At 38.7% G+C, this 21,837-nt stretch overlaps 1 protein-coding gene across 6 annotated transcripts in view; it reads right to left on the bottom strand.

The window, feature by feature from the left end:
- ABCB4 (ATP binding cassette subfamily B member 4) overlaps positions 1-21,583 on the bottom strand; it is a 68,563-nt gene extending 46,980 nt beyond the window's left edge. The window contains exons 1-11 of one of the 6 annotated variants that reach the window (XM_036990737.2): positions 21,263-21,583; positions 18,818-18,872; positions 15,919-16,069; positions 10,838-10,895; positions 9,446-9,637; positions 8,170-8,341; positions 7,013-7,137; positions 4,355-4,526; positions 2,224-2,337; positions 1,048-1,158; positions 710-835 (exon numbers count right to left, since the gene is read on the bottom strand). In XM_036990737.2, coding sequence (XP_036846632.1) covers positions 710-835; positions 1,048-1,158; positions 2,224-2,337; positions 4,355-4,526; positions 7,013-7,137; positions 8,170-8,341; positions 9,446-9,637; positions 10,838-10,895; positions 15,919-16,069; positions 18,818-18,872; positions 21,263-21,342 — 1,356 coding nt within the window. In that variant the 5' untranslated portion in view covers positions 21,343-21,583. The remainder of the gene's footprint in view (positions 1-709; positions 836-1,047; positions 1,159-2,223; positions 2,338-4,354; positions 4,527-7,012; positions 7,138-8,169; positions 8,342-9,445; positions 9,638-10,837; positions 10,896-15,918; positions 16,070-18,817; positions 18,873-21,262) is intronic. The other 5 variants (XM_017679780.3, XM_017679863.3, XM_036990740.2 and 2 more) reach the window with 5 other exon arrangements.
- Between the last annotated feature and the right edge of the window lie 254 nt (positions 21,584-21,837).

The raw sequence follows: 21,837 nt of genomic DNA, 5'->3' as shown, positions 1-21,837 counted from the left end.
ACCATAGGGGAGGCAGGTGGGCGGATGGGCAAAATAGGTGAATAGGATTAAGAGGCACAAACATCTAATTATAAAATAAATTACTCATGGGGATGAAAATATAGCATAGGAAATAAAGTCAATAATATTGTAATATCTTTGTATGTTGACAGATGGCAGCCACACTGTGATGAGCATTTAGTAATCTATATAATTTTTGAAACCCTACGTTGTACATCTGAAACCAATATAACATTGTATATCAATGATAGTTCAATTAAAACATAAAAAATTTAAAATAAATAAAAAGATTCAAAGATTATTTTTGAAGACCCAACTGTTGGATTAGTTTAATTATTACCCTAATATTTCTTGTGACCTTGATCATCAGGTTGTCCACAACTGCTATAGAGAATATTTTTGACCAAACCCAATAGCTCATTGAAAATAATCCCCTCGGTGGTTTGGATGACTGTTTCCCAGTGATTTAGTGGTCATGAAAAGCTTAGTTGGAACAGAAGAGAGTGTTGTCTAGCTACTTTGGCTTTCATCATCTTTGAATCCTTTTGTTAAACCAGCCGCGGGGGTTGAATGCATTATCCAGATGCACTGCAATTCCAGAAGTCCTTTATGAAAACTGGATTCACAGGCAAATTTGTTACTAAAAAAACAGTTTCAAAGGGTTAATTGGTAGCTTCCCACTCTGAAGAACTTGGTTCTTCCCACTTACCATACCCTCATCAGGGTCATAGAGCCTCTGCATTAGCTGGATGGTTGTGCTTTTCCCACAGCCGCTGCTCCCAACTAGGGCCACCGTCTGCCCACTCTGAACCTTCAGGCTGAGGCCCTTCAGGATCTTAAGGGAAAAGAGAGAGAAAGAACACATATCTTAACAAAATGATAGTAATGGAGGAATTTGATTCCATTTTAAACTTGAAAAAAGTATTAAGGGAATATAACCCAAATGGGAAAAGTACATAAATATAAAAAAATAGAGACTTCAAATTATTTAAGATGATTAAACAAACAATCTGAGTTGGGAATTCCTATACATATTCTTTACAATACCTTGACATTAGCTCGAGCTGGGTAAGAAAAATGAACATCATTGAACTCCAAATTCCCTTTGATGTTGTGTGGTTTGTGTCCTCTTTCTGAAAAACTGTCAATTTTAGGATTCTAAATAAAACAAAATTCAATGACTATTCCACCATAGGACAAACAATTGCATTTTAAAGGAGTAGGATTCAGCGAATTCCAAAAGTAGGACCTGGAATGGCCCAATCTCCCTCACATGAGACAGAGCCCAAGGTGAAGACTGTGTGCATGTGTGTTGCTTGGGAAATATTCCTTCTCAGAAATCAGGCTTTTCCTGAAACATCCATAACATTCATTTCATTGCACACAGTATTTCACTTTAAGTTTATTGCATATCCTCATACATTTTCTATGTGGGTGGATCTGTATGATTATACAACTATGATAACAAAAACAAACTACAATTGATATCACCAGGTATTTCAGCATTTAATGAAAATTAGCTTATTCCTAAAGAGTAAATGCAATGAATTGGGTTGAAAAGACCAACTGAACAACTGATTGGAGCCAAGTTATTTAGGAACAAGTAAACTTCCAAAATGCTCAGAAGCTGAGCAATATTCCCATGATTTAGATCAATGAAACAGGAGAAATTGCTTAGATTAAACAATCAACTTTCAATGACCTACTTTGCATTTTAGGTGTGTAAATGCAGGGATATACTTTAATATGTCAAAACTATTGTTTTCATTTCACTGCAGTTAGTGCAACTTACTCAGTATAGTTTATGCAAAAGCATGTTGAACATGTGATGATCATTCTTTTTTGAACGGGGCAGCCCATGGGAAAACATGTTGATTTTGGTCCCACCAAAATATTTCTACCCACTCATCCTGTATACAAACCATAATATTCTCAGTCTGGTAGAGAATGAAAACAGAAAAGGAGGAAAATCAAATAGACAAATTTCTTTGCTCTGAACTCTAGTAACAAGACACTAGTGCATTTACTTTTCCAGAAGGAGATCAGTGTTACAAGGTTTAAAGATCAGCTTTTAGAAATATTAATGAGGCATTTTGTTTCATTCATTACTAAGAAGAGGTTGTTGATCTCCATAACTGACTTTCACATGATATTTAACCTAAGGCCACATTTAACTATCCAAGCCTCAAAGGATTTTCTACATTCAAGTGATAAATAACTCACGTTATCAATAATGTCAAAGATCACATACGCTGCTCCTCTTGCATTGGCAAAAGCATCAATACATGGAGCAGCCTGTCCAACACTGAAAGCTCCAATCAGGATTGAAAAAAAGACCTGAGCAGAAGAACACGAGGAAAAGTTATAAGCCCCACGTTGGTATCCATTTTTCTCTCAAATACGCATTTGATACACACACTACACAAAGGATTGAGTTTACATTTATCCTTTTAAAATTCCTTGTAGCGAAAGAGCAAACTTTACAAGGTTAATATAGTGCTTCAGTGCATGAATGGATTTCTTAAGCCTCAAATATATAAAATATAATTTTTTAGTTTAGTTTGCCAAACTATCTGTTGCTCTTCTCCTGAACTCAGAGAGTCAGAAAGATTTTCAAACCTCTTTCTTTGACTCTGAAGCTAATGCCACCAGAGGGAAACATTTCCACCAATATTATAATTCAGTCCCATAAGATTTTTTCTAACTCTGCATTGAATTACACAGAATGCTGAAAATGAAACATGGTTGATTTTGGCTCCAATGGAATTTTCCTTAAAATGGACCATTTTGAATATATATTTTAGTAAGATTTTTAACATAGAAATTAACTATTCACACATTATAAAACACTATATCACACCTAGGTGCACTGATTACTCACTCCTCCACACAATTATTGTGTACAATAGCACACAAAACACATTTCCCTTCACATATTTTTCACTGAGAAAATAAATAGACATAGAAAAACCAATAATATAGATTTGGGAATCCAGATTATTAGCATAATTTAACTAAGGAAAATGTAAATGAAGAGAAATTACTCCTTTACCTCTGGGCATGGTGAAACTTGTACATGTAATTGGACTTTCCTCAGAGGACAATAACAATAACACTTCACATACCCAGAACTCAAATACCCCCTAGATATCTATTCACTACCTGCAATACACAGAAGGGCCAGTAAGAAAGAGAAAATGTCTCTATACCAAAGTAGACGTTATAAAGCCAATGCACTGGAGGTCATGCCCTTTACCCAGAGGGCTTTGCTGGGCTCCCTGCCACCTGGCTATGCCTCTCCAGCCCTGCAGAGGACACACTTGTCACAAAAGGTGAACGGCAAGTCAGGATTCCATCCCCCCTCTTCATAAAATTCATCAAATGAGGACATGAACAAGGTGGAAGGCTTCCAGAGAGACTGGCCCCCAGAGAGGAAACCAAAACAAGAAAAAATAGGCTCCACAATTACAAAAGGTTGTCCATCCAAACAGGCCTCAAGATCTCAATGGGATTTGAAGATGCCACTCTAGGAAATATTTGAAAGGATTAATTTTCATAATGGACATGAGTCATCATCAAAGGGCCAAACTGTGTTCTGTATCCTCTGTTTAGAAAGATATGGAAGTGCAGGTTATAAAAGATGCTATTTGAATGTTCTGATTGTTACTGTCACAGAATACTGCTATTTATAGAAAAAGTTACAAAATGGTATGCACAATAAAATTCCAGTTTTGAAAGAAAAAAGACATGCAAATACATAGAAAATGATCTGGAAGATCTACAGTGAAAGTTTTTAAGTGTACTTGGATTATTAAATTGTAAGTAATTCTAAATAATTTCTAATATTTAAATTTTTTATTCTAATCTTTTGTATAATTAGTATATATATAATTTTTAGAATCACAAAATGAAGGGAAAAACAAAACAAATGTAAATAACTTTTCATCTTGTATTTTGGAATAGCTGGTGTTATAATATGTAAACTTAACATTCTCTCACACTGTGACTGATAATACAATGTTCACCTTTTTATATATCAAAACTGAAAAACAGAATGAGGATGGTTCCAACCCATATTTGTTCATTCATAAATTCATTCACTTTTTTCTTCCTTTCAGATATTATGTATATTTCTCAACTGGTCTAATCAAATGCTATTTTCATGCCTCTACTTGTAATTACACCTTGTTTTCCAGAAGGCCAGCTCTGCCCAGAGCACCAAGCAAAGACTCATTAAAGAAAGAAGCCTATAATCATTGCTAACCTTTGACAAGGAGCCACATGGAAGAAAAGAAAAGGTAGATTGATAAATAGTATTTTTAGATTCTTAATAAATACTAAAAAAACTACTCACTGTCATTGCATTTCCAATAGTGTATTCTTTTGAAATAACTAGAGTGGATCCATACCAGAAGGCCAGCGCATATGATGCATATATTAAGAGGAAGGCAATGCCCATGGAAATGTTGGCTGAAATAGCCTTTTTAATTCCAATCTTTTTGGCTTTTTCTAGATGTTTCTGATACCTACCAGAAAATGAGGGAAAAACATAATAAGAAAACAACCCCTACTCTGGGCTATATTCACCCCCTGTGTAGTTAGAGGTTTAGGGAACAAAACCATTTAAGTAAGAAACCCCTGGTGAGACTCAGCTTCCTGGGAACTAACCCCCCAATTTAAGATCAACCAGGACTAGAACCTAACCTAGCCTTGTCTTTCCCGGCCTGGCCCTGTCTTCCTTCTCCCCTCTGTTCCCATAGCTGTTTCAGAACTCTCACCCCAGGATATGGAAGAGCTTCACCATCACCGTAAATCAAGGTGAAGGTAGGAGAGAAATCCATGAGAGAAACCTAAGCCAACCCAGAATGGAACCAAACGTAAATTCGATTCAGGACTCTTAAAATAGTCAGATTCTTAACACAGCTCAGTCTCTCTTCTCTAGAGAACAGAAAATCCCTCCTATGTTGCCTCTGGTGATTGACAGGAATTTTATATATTTTTGTTTTTAACTTAGGCCTTTGTTTTTGTTTTCTGATCAGGCTGATGTTCAATTGTCAGACCAGAATACAAGGTTATAAAATGGCCACTATTTATGGGATGCAGGTTCTTACTCAACTTTTTCTAGATTGTTTTATCTGAAACTGAAGGTATAAAGTTGCAGATGAAAAATGGAGGTATAAAGCCTACCTTGCAAGATAATTGTGAGGTGGACAGATAATTATAGAAAGGAGTTAGTACAGTGCTGGCACCTAGTTGGCAAAACCTGATAATTCCTATTACTACCATTGTTTTAGAATTTAACCTCTTCCTGAATATTGTTCATTCTATTATTATCATATTTTTGAAGAGTAATTAAAATTCATATTACTGGTTCCTAGGATTTTGATACAAAGGTACAAGTTTCCAGAATGGTACAGTTAAATTACAATGTTTTTCACATCAACTTAAATTAAATCTAGCTTTCCATCCTAGACACAGAGAGTGTATACAATTACATTTTGGCTGCCTAAAATCAGAAAAAAATCCAATGGGTACACAATGAGACTTGGGGGAAAATATCATATAAAATAGGGTGTTTCTGTTTCTAACACAAAAAGAAACAGCATCATATTTTTTTAGTTTAACCAAGTGAGATGTTCAAAATTTATTCGTTCTTAAAAATGTATGCTGCCACCAAGAAGTTTGTCTTTTTAATTACCTAAAGCACCCAGCTGGTCAGTGAACTTTCCTCAGGGTTGAGCACTGCATTCATTTAGCAGAGCCAAACGCCTGGGAGGCAGCCAGCATGCCATATCCAGGACAGTGGTTAGTCCTGTGTGGCTGGGCTCCAGGCCTGTGCGTGGAGGCTACGTTGGCCCCAGTGTGACCCAAGGCTCTGGTGACAGTGGTGGACATGCTGTAATTACCTTCACTTAGGCGGCTTGTTTACAGCAGCTAATGGAGCGATACTGATTACACCCACATCCTGAGGTCCGACTGAGGGCTAGTGTGGTCTGTGTGGACTATTGTGTACAGGAAGCAGCGGTGAGAGAGAAAAAGGAAGAGGTTAGATAACCAGCAACATGGTGGTTTTGAAGAGGGTTAGGAAATAGAAAAATAGAAAATGAAATGGAGGGTAGGTATCAGGGAAACTCTGCTTCTAATGCTGGACAATTTCCAGAGAATCTCTTTCAAAGAGCTGGGGTATCAGGAGTCCCATAGAATGGCAGAAGAAAATACTTTACATAAAATTATATTGCAACTGTACTAGGGAATGATATTATTTAAAGAAAGCTGGTTGGGAACACTTAACAAAAGCAGAGTAGCCTTTATCAGAGGGCTTAGTTCTGGCATTTAGGCTTTTGCACATCAAGGTCCTTTAGAGCAGGGACTAGACAAGAGGTTCATGGTCAAGGAGCTTGAATGGGGAAAACTTATATATTTATCTTCACTATCCTATCACTGAAATTTAGCATTTCCTTTAATTATCTATGCAGGTAACAAACCACTGTAGCATTAGCAGTAACTGTGACATTGTTGCCAATATAAATCCCAGGTCATTTTCATATCCTGTTACATTTTATACAAAAACCTTGAAATATCTTTTACTCGCATCCTTCCTTGAGAATTACAGTAGTTATTAGAGCCATAGTTTGCTCTTATTATTTACTACGTTAATAATAGAAGTACATATTCACTATATCACAATTAAAAAATATTTTGATAACTCTACATCAATATAATTGTCTTCCTTTGTAATCCTATATATTTTGTCTTATGCATTTAAAAGCATTATTCTAAGAAGGAAGTCTATAGCTTCATCAGACTGCCAAAGGAGTACATGGAACATAAAAGGCTAAGAACCCTGCTTCAGAGTCTGACATTAAACACATCAGTAAAGAGTGCCTCTATTTTGTGGGGGGGAAGGGTTAATATCAAGAAAGGGGAGAGTAGTAACACTTATCAACAAAAGAACGAGCAACAAAATGTAAGAGTGGGTTCTTTGAACTGGTGGACAAAGAACCTTCCTGACCTTTCCAGCTCTTTGTTCTGGCCACCAAAAGCTATCACCGTCCTGATGGCTCCCAGAGCCTCTTCTGCCACAGCACCTGCTTTCGCATATGCAGCTAGTTCTTTGTCACTAAATGCCGAGAGTATCTGGACAGAAGACAAACATCATGACTTTTGTATGGAGAGAAAAGTTTAAGGCAGTCTGTTCAACTTTAACTTGCTTTTTCTTCCCAAACCCTATCCTTTACCAAACACTGAAGTCATGACGCAGGCAACATTCAGTGCACCACATCCAATGGCTCCTTGCGCCCCCTCAAAGGCTACATCTGATCCACCCTGGTGATAATGCACCCCAGGAGTAGTCAGGAAAAGGAAATCCGCACACAATTCTCTGAATAGCATTTTTAGGGAATAATGACAAGTTCCACAAACACTGTTTCTCTGTTAATTACAAATTAAACTAAAACAAAACCTTACTGCTTTGAAAGGATTCACCACCCTTTCCTTTATCGTATCACAATTTTGAATTACTGTGAAAACAATACTTCCAGATCTGGTCATGGGCCTTTTACTGAATAGTGAGATGGCTAAACAAGATGTTTAAGAGAAAGGTAAGGGAAGCATTGAAACAAAAGAGATACAAATAGGTTACTAGGTAAATCATTAACCCCAGAATGAGCAAAAGTATCTAGTACAATTTCTCAACCCTGCAGTGTTGGCTAAAGTTGAACAGGTTATGTGTATTTTATTACAAGACAAAATTGGCAGAGTGCCACTTAACTGTCACAGGTAACAATTCAAAATAAATAGAACAAACCCAAACTTTATTTAAACTTTTTATATTCCTGCAAGACATTAGAGGAATTTTGTGTTTTAAAATTGTGTTTCCTTAAATAAGGACACAACCATATATGTTATTTAAACTACTACACCAGAAGATTAACCCAAAGAAACAGCAGTGCAAAACAACCTGTAATGGAAGTAATAACTGTGACATTTTGTATCACATTAAAAATAGTCTTCTTATTAAAGCACCATATTAACAACATGCTTCTAAATGTGGTTTCAACTGATATTTACCACAGATCAGCACAACTACAAGTACCAGAATCCTGCATATTAAAAGTAACTCTGTATGTGTGGGGGTAACACACACCAAAATGCCCAAGTGTCACATACCTTGGCCCAAACAGCTGCAGAGAGTCCCAGGATAGGGCTGATCGCCATTATCACAAGGGTGAGCTTCCATCCTCTGATGAACCCCACTATGAATCCTGCAAAAAACGTGGCTACTGCTTGAAAGAACATTCCAACCTTGTCACCAATTCCTTCACTGATTTTGGAGATGTCACTAAAAAAGATGACACCTAAGTGGTTACAGGCAGGAGGTCTTCAGTTGGCAAGGTGAAATAGACATCTGACAAACACACAGACAGCTAAAACTTGTTCATACTCCTATAAGCCTCTGGCAGAGTCTTAGTCTCTTGAATGACATTTTTCCCTACCTAAAGACTGCACAAAGGGAGTGATTCTGGATTCGTTCACGCTCTAAGAAGTCAATGTCATTAGTCACACTATTAAATTAGTTAATCCTGTTAGAGCATCATTAACATTTTGAACATGAGTCCATACGTTTTAAGCAGGAGTTAGAAGGGACATTGATTGCAACAGTAATGGGGAAGGGCTCCTGGCTTCTGCTCTTGGCTCTATTCCCAGCCCACTTCATTCTCAACACAGCAGCCAGCGTCATCCTTTCAAAATGGAAGTCTGGATGTGTTACTCCTCAGATCAGAAACTTCCAGTGGCTGCCCATGTCACTCAGAGTGAAAGCTGAAGTCCTCACCAAGGCCAACCAGGTTCTAAATGCCTTAACCTTCCTTCTTTTTTTACTTCATTTACTCACTACTATCTTGCCAGGACCTCCAATAAGAAAACGTTTATCATCTATCTCTCCATGCTGGAATGGAAGCAATGAGAGGACAGAGATCTTTGTCATGTTCACTGCTATATCACAGATACATAGAAGGGCTCTCAGCACATAAAAGGCCCTCAAATATTTGCTGAATAAGTGAAGAGTCAACAATTACTGAGACAAGTCTCTTTGTGAATTCATTCACACATTTACTCATTCATTCAACAATCTTAACTGAGTGTACAACATGTGTCAGGACCTGCGACAGACCTTTACCACAAATATAATATATTGGTTTGTCTTAAACAAATAAAAGATGTGAGCTCAGTCTTCAAATAAATCTACTATGTAACTGAGGAGAAAACTAACAGATAAGGAAAATACATCATGGCACAGGCTGTAAATGCTAGAAATGGCTGTCAGATGACCTATTCCCAATACATATCAAATTGATTTTTTTCATTTAAAATCTTCCCATGAAAAATTTTCACATGGTTAGTAGTTAACTTTTTTATGAAAATGTGACATTTACAATACACTTACTCTGTTAGCCGTGTATTTAGTTCGGTGGTGTCATTGATGTCAAACCAGCCTATTTCTTGTCGTAGAATAGCATGAAAAAACTCTTGCCTAATTTTTCTAATCTGTCGGCCGGCTGCCAAAGTCCAAAATGAAACTTGTATGTAGGCAGCAATGAGAACTCCAGCACCTAATCCTGAGTAATAGTATGCATATCTGAAAGATAATTAGAAAGTTTATTTTAAATACTGTCTTTTATTCATCTCTTTCAGGAGAAATTTTCAGAACTGGGTATTAATAGTTTACTGAACTAATCACAAAGACTGTTAGGACGTTATAACAAACATTAATTAAAAAATTTTTTCTTTCCTTAAATTATAAGAGGATTATGGCCAACCTATTTACTTGAATTATCAGCCAAAGAAAACAGATAATTTTTTGTGGTTAACTACAAAAAATAAAGGTGTTAATGAATCATTTAAAAATTGATAATCAACAATGTATAGATACAATTTGATTCTTTCATAATTAACTTTCTAGACTTACATTTCTTACTGTGCTGATAAAGCTCACTGTTATTCACATATTACAAATATAGATATAAACAGCCTGAGCATGTGAAATGGTTCTTAGTATAAGTTTGCTCATATTGTTTAGACAAAGAATGAAAAGAAACTATTTGGCAGAATTTGAAAAGAAAATTTTAAATAGTATGCTCAACTGTCATGAATTCAAAGTAATTTGGAATGAAGTCTTAACTAAATTAGAGGAAGGTTAGTACCTTTAAAAATAATAAATTCAACTTCAGTATTTTCAGATATATTTTTAACATAATTTTACAAACTGTTTCAGATAGATACCTGCTACCACACACAGATCATTTTCATTTAAATCACCAACACTAATAAGTAAACATACAAATATTATATTACAGGCTTTTGAGATTTCTATTAAGAAGGCTGAAGGAAAGGGAAAAAGATGTTGTAAATGACATTATTGGATCAACTGACAAAAGTAGAATAGAGATGGTAGATTCAAAGTGCTGCGTTTAATATTTAGTATTTGTAATGTATTTTAATATTCACACAAAATACTGTGTTCAATATTAAATTTACTGAAGGCGATAAATGTCCTGAGGTTACAAATTGAATATGCTATTCTTAGGAACCACACCTAAGTATTTATGAGTACATGACCATGATGTATGTTACTTTAAATGGGGGGTTGTGGTGGGGGTCGGAGGTATGAATGATAACAATAGGTTACAGAGTATAAAAGGTAAAGAATATAAGGCACTCTTTGTATATTCTTATAATTCCCTATAAATTTGAAATTGTTTTCAAATAAAACATTTTTTTAAATACACCAGAAATATATATATATATGTATATTTATTTCTTTATATTAGCCAATTACCTAGTCATTTCTTCTTCCAGAATTCTGCCTGGATTTAACATTGATAATGAAAAATTCGCTAAATAAAAACAAAACAAAACAAACATAAGACATTTTGTAAAGGTTGAAATACAGGCATTGGCAAGTTTTATAATTTTTCTCTTTTCACTCTGTAGTGCACTCTTCTCACTTTCCCCAAGTAAAGAGCCCAAGGTTTCAGGTGCAGGACAGCTAGGGTCCACAGGGGGAAGATACACCCTCCCAACTTCTCCCCAACCCTGGGTCTCAAGCCTTTAGCCGAGCAGCTTCCTAGGCAGCAGAGAGGAGCGGACCGCAGGAGGGGCCACAGAGCATGCCTGGGCAGAGGAGGGAGAGAGCAGTGGCCCGGATAGGAAATACAGGATTTAAGAGGTACTTTTTTTCTTAGTGGCTCAAAGCACTGTACAGATACTTGCTTCTGTACATTTCACTTTTACATACATGTGTTTTCTCTTAACATGCTTCCTTATAACATGAATAATAGAAAGACTAAATTACATCCATTGTAAAGGAGGAAAAATTAAAAACAAGGAAGATAGCTGAGTTGCTCAAAGACAAATCAGTGGATCACTGGCAATTAAGTTATTGTCCTGCATTCAATGCCTAGTTTACCAGCAAAATGGTATTCTGGTATTGTTAAAGCTATATTAATTTGTCCAATAATTTGAGCTAATTTGATAAAAATAGCAATGTGCCTTTCCTGGTTTTCATATCTTACTAACAGCTATCATTCACTATATGTGAGGCTGTATTCTGAACACTATGCATGTATTAATTATTTCAATTTTCAGCATAACCTTAAGAGGCAGGACTGTTTTATAAATCCCCATTTTACAGATGAGGAAATTGGGGTAGATGAGATAAAGTAACTTACCCAAAGTCATACAGCTAGCAAGTAGGATGAGAAGCCCAATACTATAAAATACAGTTCCTAACACCATACTGTGCAAATTGATTCATGTAGTAATGACTTATTTTCACATTTCTTAAAACACAAGGTGAAGAAAATAAAAAGGAAACAGCCCATAACTACTGCATTCAAAACATAGATAGGATAAAATATCACTACAGCACTGTTGAGAAACATACCACAGTAGGTGTCTCCCATTTACCATGCTACTAGGAGAGAAACTAGTCTTTGTTCCTTTATCACATGTAAATAACCCATATTTTCTGGGTGCTGAGCATCCTTCTTATCTTATTCCAAAGGGAGGTAAGGTTGACATTTATTTAAAACTTAAGCTACTATCAGGATCAATTACTAGGTATTGGCCCTGATAGTGGCATAATTTTTCCCTCATGACTGTAACTTCTATTGACCTTCACAGTAAAGTGTGTCTGCTTATTAATCTAGCTCTTTATCAGCTCTCAGATCCCTAAGGAGTCACACCCTATTTTACTTCTGTTCTTATCAATTTAGTCCTGTGTGCTCATTTCCTTCCGAGTTCTTAAATTTGGCACCTCTAATAGGCCAAATTGGAACTGTGTTTGGAATTGGAGGCACACAAGCTATCCTAAAGCTGTAGTATTTATAGAAATCATTGTTCATAACCTTGGGAAACCTCCAGATGTATGTGTACAGGGCTAGTTTTACCCTGAACTTACAGATCAGGTGCAATTGTAAATGAGTTTTACTCTCCTCCAACACCTACTTCAAACTTTAAATTCTCTCAGTGAGGTTATTATAACTCAGGTTGATTCTCCCTTCTAGGAAATAAGAATCTTATAAGCATTCCAAGTTTGATCTGCTCCTTTCTCAGAACCCAGGGCAATAGTGGTGATCTAGTTCTGGGTTAGTAACCCTAGGACCCCAAAGTGCCCGGGAAACCAAGAGTTTCTGCTGCCTGGAGACAAAGGTGAGACAGATGTGTGTTGATGTGTTCCCAGCAGAATCATGGGATTCTAGATCTGGAAAAGTCTTCTCAGATGCTATCTATTATGCTTCAGTCTCAAAAACAATTTCTAAGTAGTTGGAAGGGTTGGGGGTTCTCAATGTTATCTGCTTCTTAGGACCGCGTGGGGAGTTTGAAAAAATACAGATGCCCAGGCTCCACCCAAGACTGTTAAATCAGAACCTCTGGCCAAATCGAGAGCATCCTATTTCTAAAAAGCACCCCTACTTGATTCTAATGTTCCAGGATGGGAAACTCCTACTCTAGCCCACCTGAATGCCTTCCATAACAAGGTAATGGAGAATTCTCGAAGCTGCCTATACAATTTAGAGAGCTTCCATAGGATCCATCCATTTTATAGAAAAAGAAACATGATTTTAGAGTGTTAGCTTCATTTCCAAGTTCTCACAGCTAGTGTCCCACAAATTATCTTATTTCATTCTATCAGGAAGTCTATGATCACCTTTCAAAGAGGAGAATAAGAACGCGAAGGTTATATAACTTGCCCAAGGTCATACATCTGGTCAGAGAAAGGCATAAATAATGACTGTTTACCTTAAGGACTACACAGGGAGTCCTGACTGTCATTTCAGAGTCTCAAAGAAAATCAATGCCTGCCTCCCTCAATTTTTCCTAGAACTTCTCTTATCATATAGAAATATTCAGAACCAAAGAGTTGGTGTTTGTCCAAGAAACTTTGGCAGTATGGACAGTTAATGAAGGTAACTGGGAGCTCAAAAATGGCTTTTCTTCTCAACCACAAGGCAATGCAAAGACATGCACGGTATACTGATATCTCCACAGAACTTCCTAGATTATTACAGTGACATACACTTGGCATAAATATACCAAGTTCCTGATACTCTGTGGAAAACTGTTTCCTGTGACTCTGTCCTTAAGGTTTTGGATGTGAATGTTTTATGTATAGTTTCTGCACAACTGACGTCCCAGTGTGAAGGGGACGACCTTGTCACAGATAGCTTTATTCTGTTGACAAGGACGGGTTCTGTTTGCAAAATCAGTCATTGACAGGCATTTTTGTAATTCAAACCTTTTTTTCTTCTAACATTTCCTTCTCACTTGGCTCACATAAGGTTAGCTGTCCAAGAATCCAACAAGTCTGAAGAACAGACTCTAAATAAGCATCATCTCTATGAGGTGAGCTAGTGAGCTCAGCTGAGTACTCTATCTTCACTCAACCTCCATGATTTTTGTTAAATTCTACAACTTGAAACATATCAATGAGCTCTCTGGATTTACAGGAAGTATGAAATATGAAGACTTCATTTCCTATAAAGAAGTATGAGAATATTACTTTGACAAACTACCAAAAAGTGGACATTGGAGATTAATAACATTTGAGGGCCATCTCATTTCAAATCTTCCAAGACAGCCTATATGCAAAGTGACAGACGTGGCTGTAGAAGACCAAGGGTCATATAATTTGGCAGCTACTGAAACTCAGTTGGCAACTCTGGTGAGTTTATCACTCCAGCACCCACAGGTCTATAAGTGCTTGCTTGTGTCATTCCCCCAGAGAGACCTTGAATTTGGCCCTGGGCACAGCACATGGCACCTGCCTGCCATGTCCAGCTTCAAAGCTGTTTGGCTGCATAATTAAAAACAAGTAAAAAAATAAGCACACCAAATAAGGAAGTTGTGGAATTATTCTAGTGTTAGTAAAACAAAAAATTGGGTCAGTAAAATTGGACCAAATGCTAACTCATCTGTGATAAGTGTGTTGTATTGTTTCAATCTGTTTTTTCAGATTTTGGTGATGAAATACACCTAACAAGATTTATCATCTTAACCATTTTAAGTGTACAGTGCAGCAGTATTAAATATATTCGCACTGTTATACGACCAACCTCCAGAACTTTTTCATCTTGCAAAACTGAAACTCTATGCCCATTGAACGACAACTCCCCCTTTCATTATCCCAACAGCCCCCAGCAACATGGTCTACTTTCTGTTTCTATGAATTTGACTACTCTAAATACCACTTACAAGTGGAATTGTACACAATTTGTCTTTTTCTGACTGACTTTTATCATGTAGCCTAATGTTCTCATGGTTCATCCATGCTGTAGCACTGTCAGAATTTCCCTCTTTTTAAGGCTGAATAATATTTCATTGTATGTCTAGACCACATTTTGTTTATCACTTCACCCATTTATCTGAATTTTTTTTAACCCTGAGTTCAAACCAGTTTTTGATTGATGTGCCTAAATAGGGGCATCATCCAGCTATATATATATATATATATATATATATATATATATATATATATATATATATATATATATATAAAATATTAATGTGAAAAGATCTATAGATCTAAGAAGTAAAAGGAAAACAAATTGAAAATTCCTACCCTTCATTTCCTTAGAGACTGTTTAAACTCTCCTATCTTACTCCAATTTTATCTTTATGGTGTTCCCATTAGAATTTTGGTCACTGATGAAACATAGATAATCCATTTAAAACTTCCCCCAAAACAGTTTTGTTTTCAAGAGAAAGTACAATTATGTAGATTGGCAGCATAATTAATGTACATGGTCATGAGCCTCAGTGGATGGCAGAAAGACCTAGGTTGCACTCTGCCCTAACACTCACCAGCTATGTAACTTTGTACAAGTTATTTATCCTCTCCAAGCCTCAGCTTCTTCCTATGTCACAGAGGATAATACTACCTATGATGTAGGATTGCTCTTGAGAGGGTTAAGTGAAATAGGACCTAGCAAATAACAATACGGTGAAAGAGTACTATTACTGAAAAAAACAGAAAGCCAGAACCAAGCTGAGCCCAGCAGGAAGTGCTGCGGCACTAAATGCCACGTTCTGAGACCCACCAGTGATCAGGGGCAGGACGCAGAGAGACGTGGTTACAGTCCCACCAGCCTCAAGTGGAGTGACTTCCCTAGTTTATTTAGATGCAAAGCTGTCTGTATATTTCCTCATCCTGCACTAAAAATCAAGCAAGATACACCTATTTGTTGAAATTTAAATGAGGGAGGAATTTTCTGGGAATTTTATAACACCTTCTGTGATAACTGGAGTCACCCAGATGTCTAAATCATTAAACAAATGGATAGCAGATAGCAAAACCAATTTCTAATCTTCCATTTAAAGTTGTACTGTGCATCTTAAAAAAGGTAAAGAAATGCTTACCAGGAAAGGAGAAGTTTCCTGCTGTTATAATAAATCTGTCAGTCATTTGTCCAAATACTATCATCATGAGGGGGAGACCTGCTCCGTGAGCTATGGCCATGAGCGTGCCCAGGGACATAAATAATTTATCCTGCCAGTCAGAGTATCGAAACTAAGGGAAGAAAAAGAAAGAAATAATACTTTACAATTCTATGTTCTTTGGATTTTTATTTAAGGTCAGTACTTTTGTAATAGTTGCAAATAAGGGTATTAAAGAAGAATTTTGATACAAATCATTGACAGATTAACTTCATGATTCTACTTATTTTGTATCCTGTGAAGAAATCAGTCTGAGTCTGTTTAATTGGTATCTTATTTAGTTCAAAGACTGCAATATAAGAAGAAGGGATAAAGGCTTGGTTCCATTAAGAAATATTGTTTGATCTTCCAGAGCTACCGAGATAGTGAGTTAGAAATAGCTAGGCATAGACATGAAGTACACACACACACACACACACACACACACACACACACACACACACACACCACATCCTTTAATACAACATTCAGCATATTTCAGAGGGAGAATTACAGATGAGGGGAAACAGAACCTCCAAGTTTTGAGGATGAGGTCCCTGTAAGAGGTTTAGGTTAGCTTTTAAAGTCAGCTCAGCAGTGAAGTGCAGCAAATATAAGGGAATGCCTGAATGTGAACTTTAGGGAAGTCCTGCTTGTGTATACTGATGCTCATTGCAGCATCTTGAAAGATGAGGGACAATTAGCTGAAGACAAATTGGGGAGCACAGAGGAAGCAGGGGCAATTTCGGCTGAGAACAGTAAGGTGACTAGCAATGGCACAGAGTGCTCAGGTAACTCCTGTCCTTGCCAGCAGTGGAATTTCTGAAGTGTACAGTACAAAGGGTGGAAGAGCACATGAAAAAGAGGAATAAAGGCCCTGGTGGGTCACATCAAGGATCTTGGATTTAGTACTATTAAAGTACAATGTATTTAGTACTGTCACTTGGAGGGGTGACAGCAGTTGTCACAGTGAAGTGTGCAACACCGAATAACTATCCAGCTGATCAGTGTTACAATACCCCAAAGATTTTGTCCCTCACTGTCTTCAGTCTTCTCCAATTTCTCACTTTCTCTCCCCATTTTTGGTTGACCGCTCTGGGGCACTCTATTTGTTCTTTCCTCCTCTGCCTTCCAGACTACATCTCCCTTCTCTTATTTTCCCAATTCTGTACCTTCCCCTCTGTCACTTGCATCTCTCCTCTCCTTTTAACCTTTTTCTTCCACCCATTTCCAAGGACCAGTCTGGGGAGAATGGGTGAGATGCGTCAGACTTGGCAGGGGGGGTGGTGCTTGTGAGCTGAAGTTGAGTCACATAGGGTCAATATGCCAGGGCAGCCTGAGGTCAGCTGCACATGTGGGGAAAGGGTGTGTGTGCAAACTGTTCTCAGATAGAGTTCCAGAATTTCAGTATGGGCAGGCCAAATTCCATCATCAAACACGCAGGACAAGCCAGAGGCTGAAAGAGACAAAGGGTCAGAAGCCAGGGGGAGCTTGGAACAGAACAAGAAAGCAGGTAAAGTCAAGTGCACAAGGGAAAGGGGAGAGAGCACATGGGTCCATCAGCCACAGTTACAAGTACAGCATCAGGTCCTCATGTTATGTTCTCTTTACTGAACACTTACATGAAATTGAGGTACATTTTAAGTGCTTTTCATATTACTTAAATGAAATTTTATTATCTCTAAGCTTAAATATAAAATTATGTGAATTTCACAGCAACATCCGACATAAACCTAGATTTGTTTTCAACAATTTTCAAAAAAACAGGGCATTTCTAACTCCTGTTAGAGCACAGTTTTATCCTGAACCTCTTTCAGGACAAAAAAATATCTATACAGAGGCTGAAAAGATTACATTTAAATTTAATTTAAATTTAACTTTAAAATTCAAATGAAATTCCTGTGTTTCTATGTTAAGGTTTGTAGCATATTATTTTCTGTAGCAGGTAAATTAAGGATGTGTACATTGAAACCATACTTAGGTTTTATACACAATTATTTTCTAAGGCACTAAATTTTGAAAAGCTCTTACTGAGACTTTCACAAAAATAAGAATAAGGGAGAAAAGAATGAATAGGGGCTTTATGGTGAAATAAGAAATGTGCATAATGTTGGAGACTGAGGATATTTTGGTGTCTTTTCACCAATTTCCTTACTAAGCTGGGGATTTCACTGACATGCCTCTTAATACCAACTTCTCTGTTAATGAATAATGGCTATCATAGTTTGGAGCATATCATATTAACCAAAAGTAGGCACTTCCCTGAGACACATTACAAAGGAAAAACTGATTAGATATCTTCCCAAAATATGCTGGCTTGCCTTGTGACCACAGAAAGCCATGGAGACTGGTGTTAAACATAATCTGAATCCCTAATCGTTACTCCATATTTAATCAGTTTTCTTGGAAGCCAAATATGAACACATATTTCTTAATTATTTTAAAATTTATGTAATTAACAATCATTTTCTTCATATGCAAGCTTATTTTAAGCTAAATTTGGGCTGGGGGTGGGGTGGGGTTGGTGGAATAAATGCAGAGATGCACTTCCCTGAAATTGTTTAGTCTGTATGGTGCTACAAGCATGTCTTATTTTCAATTTTCCCATAAACCAGTTTTCTCTCCTGTTTCAAAGGCAGCCTGTCCCCACCTCTTTTATCATCCATCTTGAGAATTCAAGCCACTGACTAAAATGAGTTAACCTAAGACAGGACAAGTACAGCAGGGAAAATCTGTCACTGCCTGTCAATGATCTTAAAGTACTGGCCCTACAGCTGTTTATTCAAGACACCAAAGTTGAATGAAGGCAAGAATTATTCACATTTAATATTTCACATCTTACCAATGTTAATAGTCCAATCAAATTCACTTTCTTTGTTTTTTTCCTGTCTTGAATGCTGTAAAAGAATATAACTGTTTGAATTTAAAACCATTATAAAATGTTTCAGGCAATCAAACATAAATATGAGTAGTTATTATATTCAACTATTATAATATCTTCAAATACAAAGCAGTGATGTCCACGAACTGTCAAAATTATCCAGCTTAGCAAACACTGCAAGGTAATCACCAAGTACATAGGTAACTGTCCAAGGTACTACAAGGAAACCCAGGTAAATGAGACATGGTTGCCTGCCTTGTGGAGCCCACACACAGGGAGGATGAGTGTATTAACAATGTCTGCCAAACAATTATACCCTTCTTTTGCTAAAATAAAATATATATTAACTTAAAAATAGTAAAGGCTACTCTTCTGAAGGATTGCAGGGAATAGTGGGAGTAAATCTTGTTGGCTGTACATTCAAAATACATCTAGAATTCAACCACTGCTCACCACTTGCACTGCTATCCCAACAGCCCAGGAGAACCACCTAGTCTCTCCTCTTCCACTTGTGCTCACTTTAGTCTGTCCTCAACACAGCAGCCAGAGTGATCATTTAAAAACTCAAGCCATATCATGCTATTCCTCCACTCAAAAGCCTACATTGACTCCTATTTTGGTGAAAGTAAAAGTCAAAATTCTCACATTGGCCTCAAGGCCCCTACGTGATCTGTTTTCTTGTGCTCTCTGACCACACTTCGCACTCCACCCTGCTCGCTCTGCTAGCCACCCTGGCCTCTCTGCTGTTGCTGTTCCATGCAAACACCAAATGTGTTCCTACCACAGGGCTTTTATTTTTATTTTTTACCCGAAGTGCATTTATTTAGCTTAAATATCCAGGCAGGTGATAACGTTTTACTAATAAGACTTGATCCTAAGTTACTTAGAACATTTGCTAAAATCAAAGGACATCTGCCTCTAAATGTAAAAATGTCCCCAGGCAATAACATCATGATTGGAACAAGCATATAACTATCTCCCAGTTTGCCCTAGATAGGTGAAGTGAGCTTAACTTACTGTGAATGTATACGTTTTGGTCTGTTTTTTATAAAAATGAGTCTCATTGCATTTAATTTCATAATCTTAGAGTCTCAACTTATTCTCAACTCTCTGTTTCTCTTGTGAACTGTTTTCTTCTTTCCAACACAAGCCTGTGAGCCCAACTTCTGAGCACTTCCCTGGGTTCAGGAGTGCTACTGTTTCTTTCACAAGGATAGCTCCTTTGTGCATGCATCAAATGTACAGCTAGTGCAATACATAAATAGCCTTCTTCTGAAAATGCCATCTATTTATAGATGCACAGTGAATCGTAGCCTAAATTGCCAGCTGATGAAAACCATACTTTTCTAGCAGAAATAATGCTGCCTACTGGTTTTCTAATTCTGGATAGCAAATTCTATTTTCTATGAATGACTACTATTGTTATAAAAAATAGAGCAATATCGCCGTATACAGAAGTTAACCAACTAAAATAATTCTTCAGTTTAAACATCATCAGATAGTCATATTTCCAGTTGGCCAATCAGGCCCCTGGCAGCCTGAGGGCACACTACAGAACATAAATTTGACTCTGCGTGACTGACTTGATAACACAGGTCAGTTAGTTCTGGGTGGTCCGACATGAACTCAGAGACCGTTAACAGCCTCATCATCTATTTGAAGCTAAAGGCGAAAATGATTCACTGTTCCCACAGCAAAAGAGGAAACAACGACAACACACCGTTGACTGGTGGCTTCTGCCCCACTGAGGCCGGTGAAGTGCGCTTAACGAGGTCCCCTGGGAACCAAGAAGCCAGCTCAGGAAGAAACCCGCGCAAGCAAAGGAAATGCTGACGTTTTCCCCTTGAATTTTAACACAAACTGACTGGGACGTGAAGGTTATGGAGGAAAAGAGGCTGCTCGCGGTCGCCCTCCCCCCCACCACCCCCCCGCCACCTCATTACCCAGAAGTTAGCAAGGAACCTGCCTGGCGCTGGGAAGATAGGGAGGGTGGGGGGAAGACAAGGAGGAAGAGGAATTATCAGAGGGAGGTGACAGTTCTTTGCTTCACTCCCCTTGCTCAAAAGCGTGCCCATCAACAGCAGATGTCTGATGCTCTAGAAACATAGAAAACCAGATGATGTTTATGAAGGTTATTTGTAAAAGTTTTGAGCTATCTAAGGCAAGAAATGCCACACAACACAAATATTCATCGAAGCCCCCTGCACAAAGAGAAGGGGCCCTTTTACAGTCAGCCTCTTCTTTCCGAGCCTGTTTGAAAAGGAGACTCGATGACATTTCCCGAGGAAGGTCAGAACCTCATACAAGACCCTCCAAAGGCATCAACAGATTTTTCTCCTTTCCAAGATCGAGTCCTGGCCCCGCCGAGTGGAGGGTAGCGGGAAAGCGGTGGCGCGGATCAGGTACCTGCTGCAGCCCAGCTCCAAGTCGCCCTCTGCTCTCCCGGGGCGCCGGACCTCTCCGTTCCTTCCCGCCTCTTGGTCCATTGCAGCTTGCGGAGAAAGCCCAGCCTCAGGTCCCGGGGCGCCCGGCCAGCTCGGGGGGGACAGCCGCCTCCTCGCAGGGGCCGCGGGGCCCAGGGCCGCCGGGGGAAGGCCGGCTGTCGAGTCCCGCGCCCACCGCCTGGGGGTTCCGCGCAGCCCTGCGCGCCCGGCCGTCCACCTCGGACCTCGCGCTCCGGGTCCGAGCCGCGGGGCGCCGCGCTCTACGGCCACCGGGCCTGGACTTTGCTCGCCCCTGCTTCGCCCCGCCCCGCCCTTCGCGGGGTCCCGGCGACGCCCCCGGCTGCCGCTCCCGCCGCCCTCCGGGCTCGCCGCGCAGGCCAGGCAGCGTGAGGGGCCCCGCGCGGCCGCCGCCCACCCGGGTGCGCCTCCACCCCGGCCGATGCGCCCGCCGCCCGTGCTCACAGAGCGTCGCCTGGCGGGCCTCCCGAGCCCCTCAGGGGACCGGCACACACCGCCGCGCGCTCAGTTTTCTCCTTA

The sequence above is a fragment of the Manis javanica genome, chromosome 6 (assembly GCF_040802235.1).
Source record: "Manis javanica isolate MJ-LG chromosome 6, MJ_LKY, whole genome shotgun sequence".
NCBI lineage: Eukaryota > Metazoa > Chordata > Mammalia > Pholidota > Manidae > Manis > Manis javanica.
Note: the sequence above shows the minus strand (reverse complement) of the source record. Positions and strands in the feature narration are given on the sequence as shown.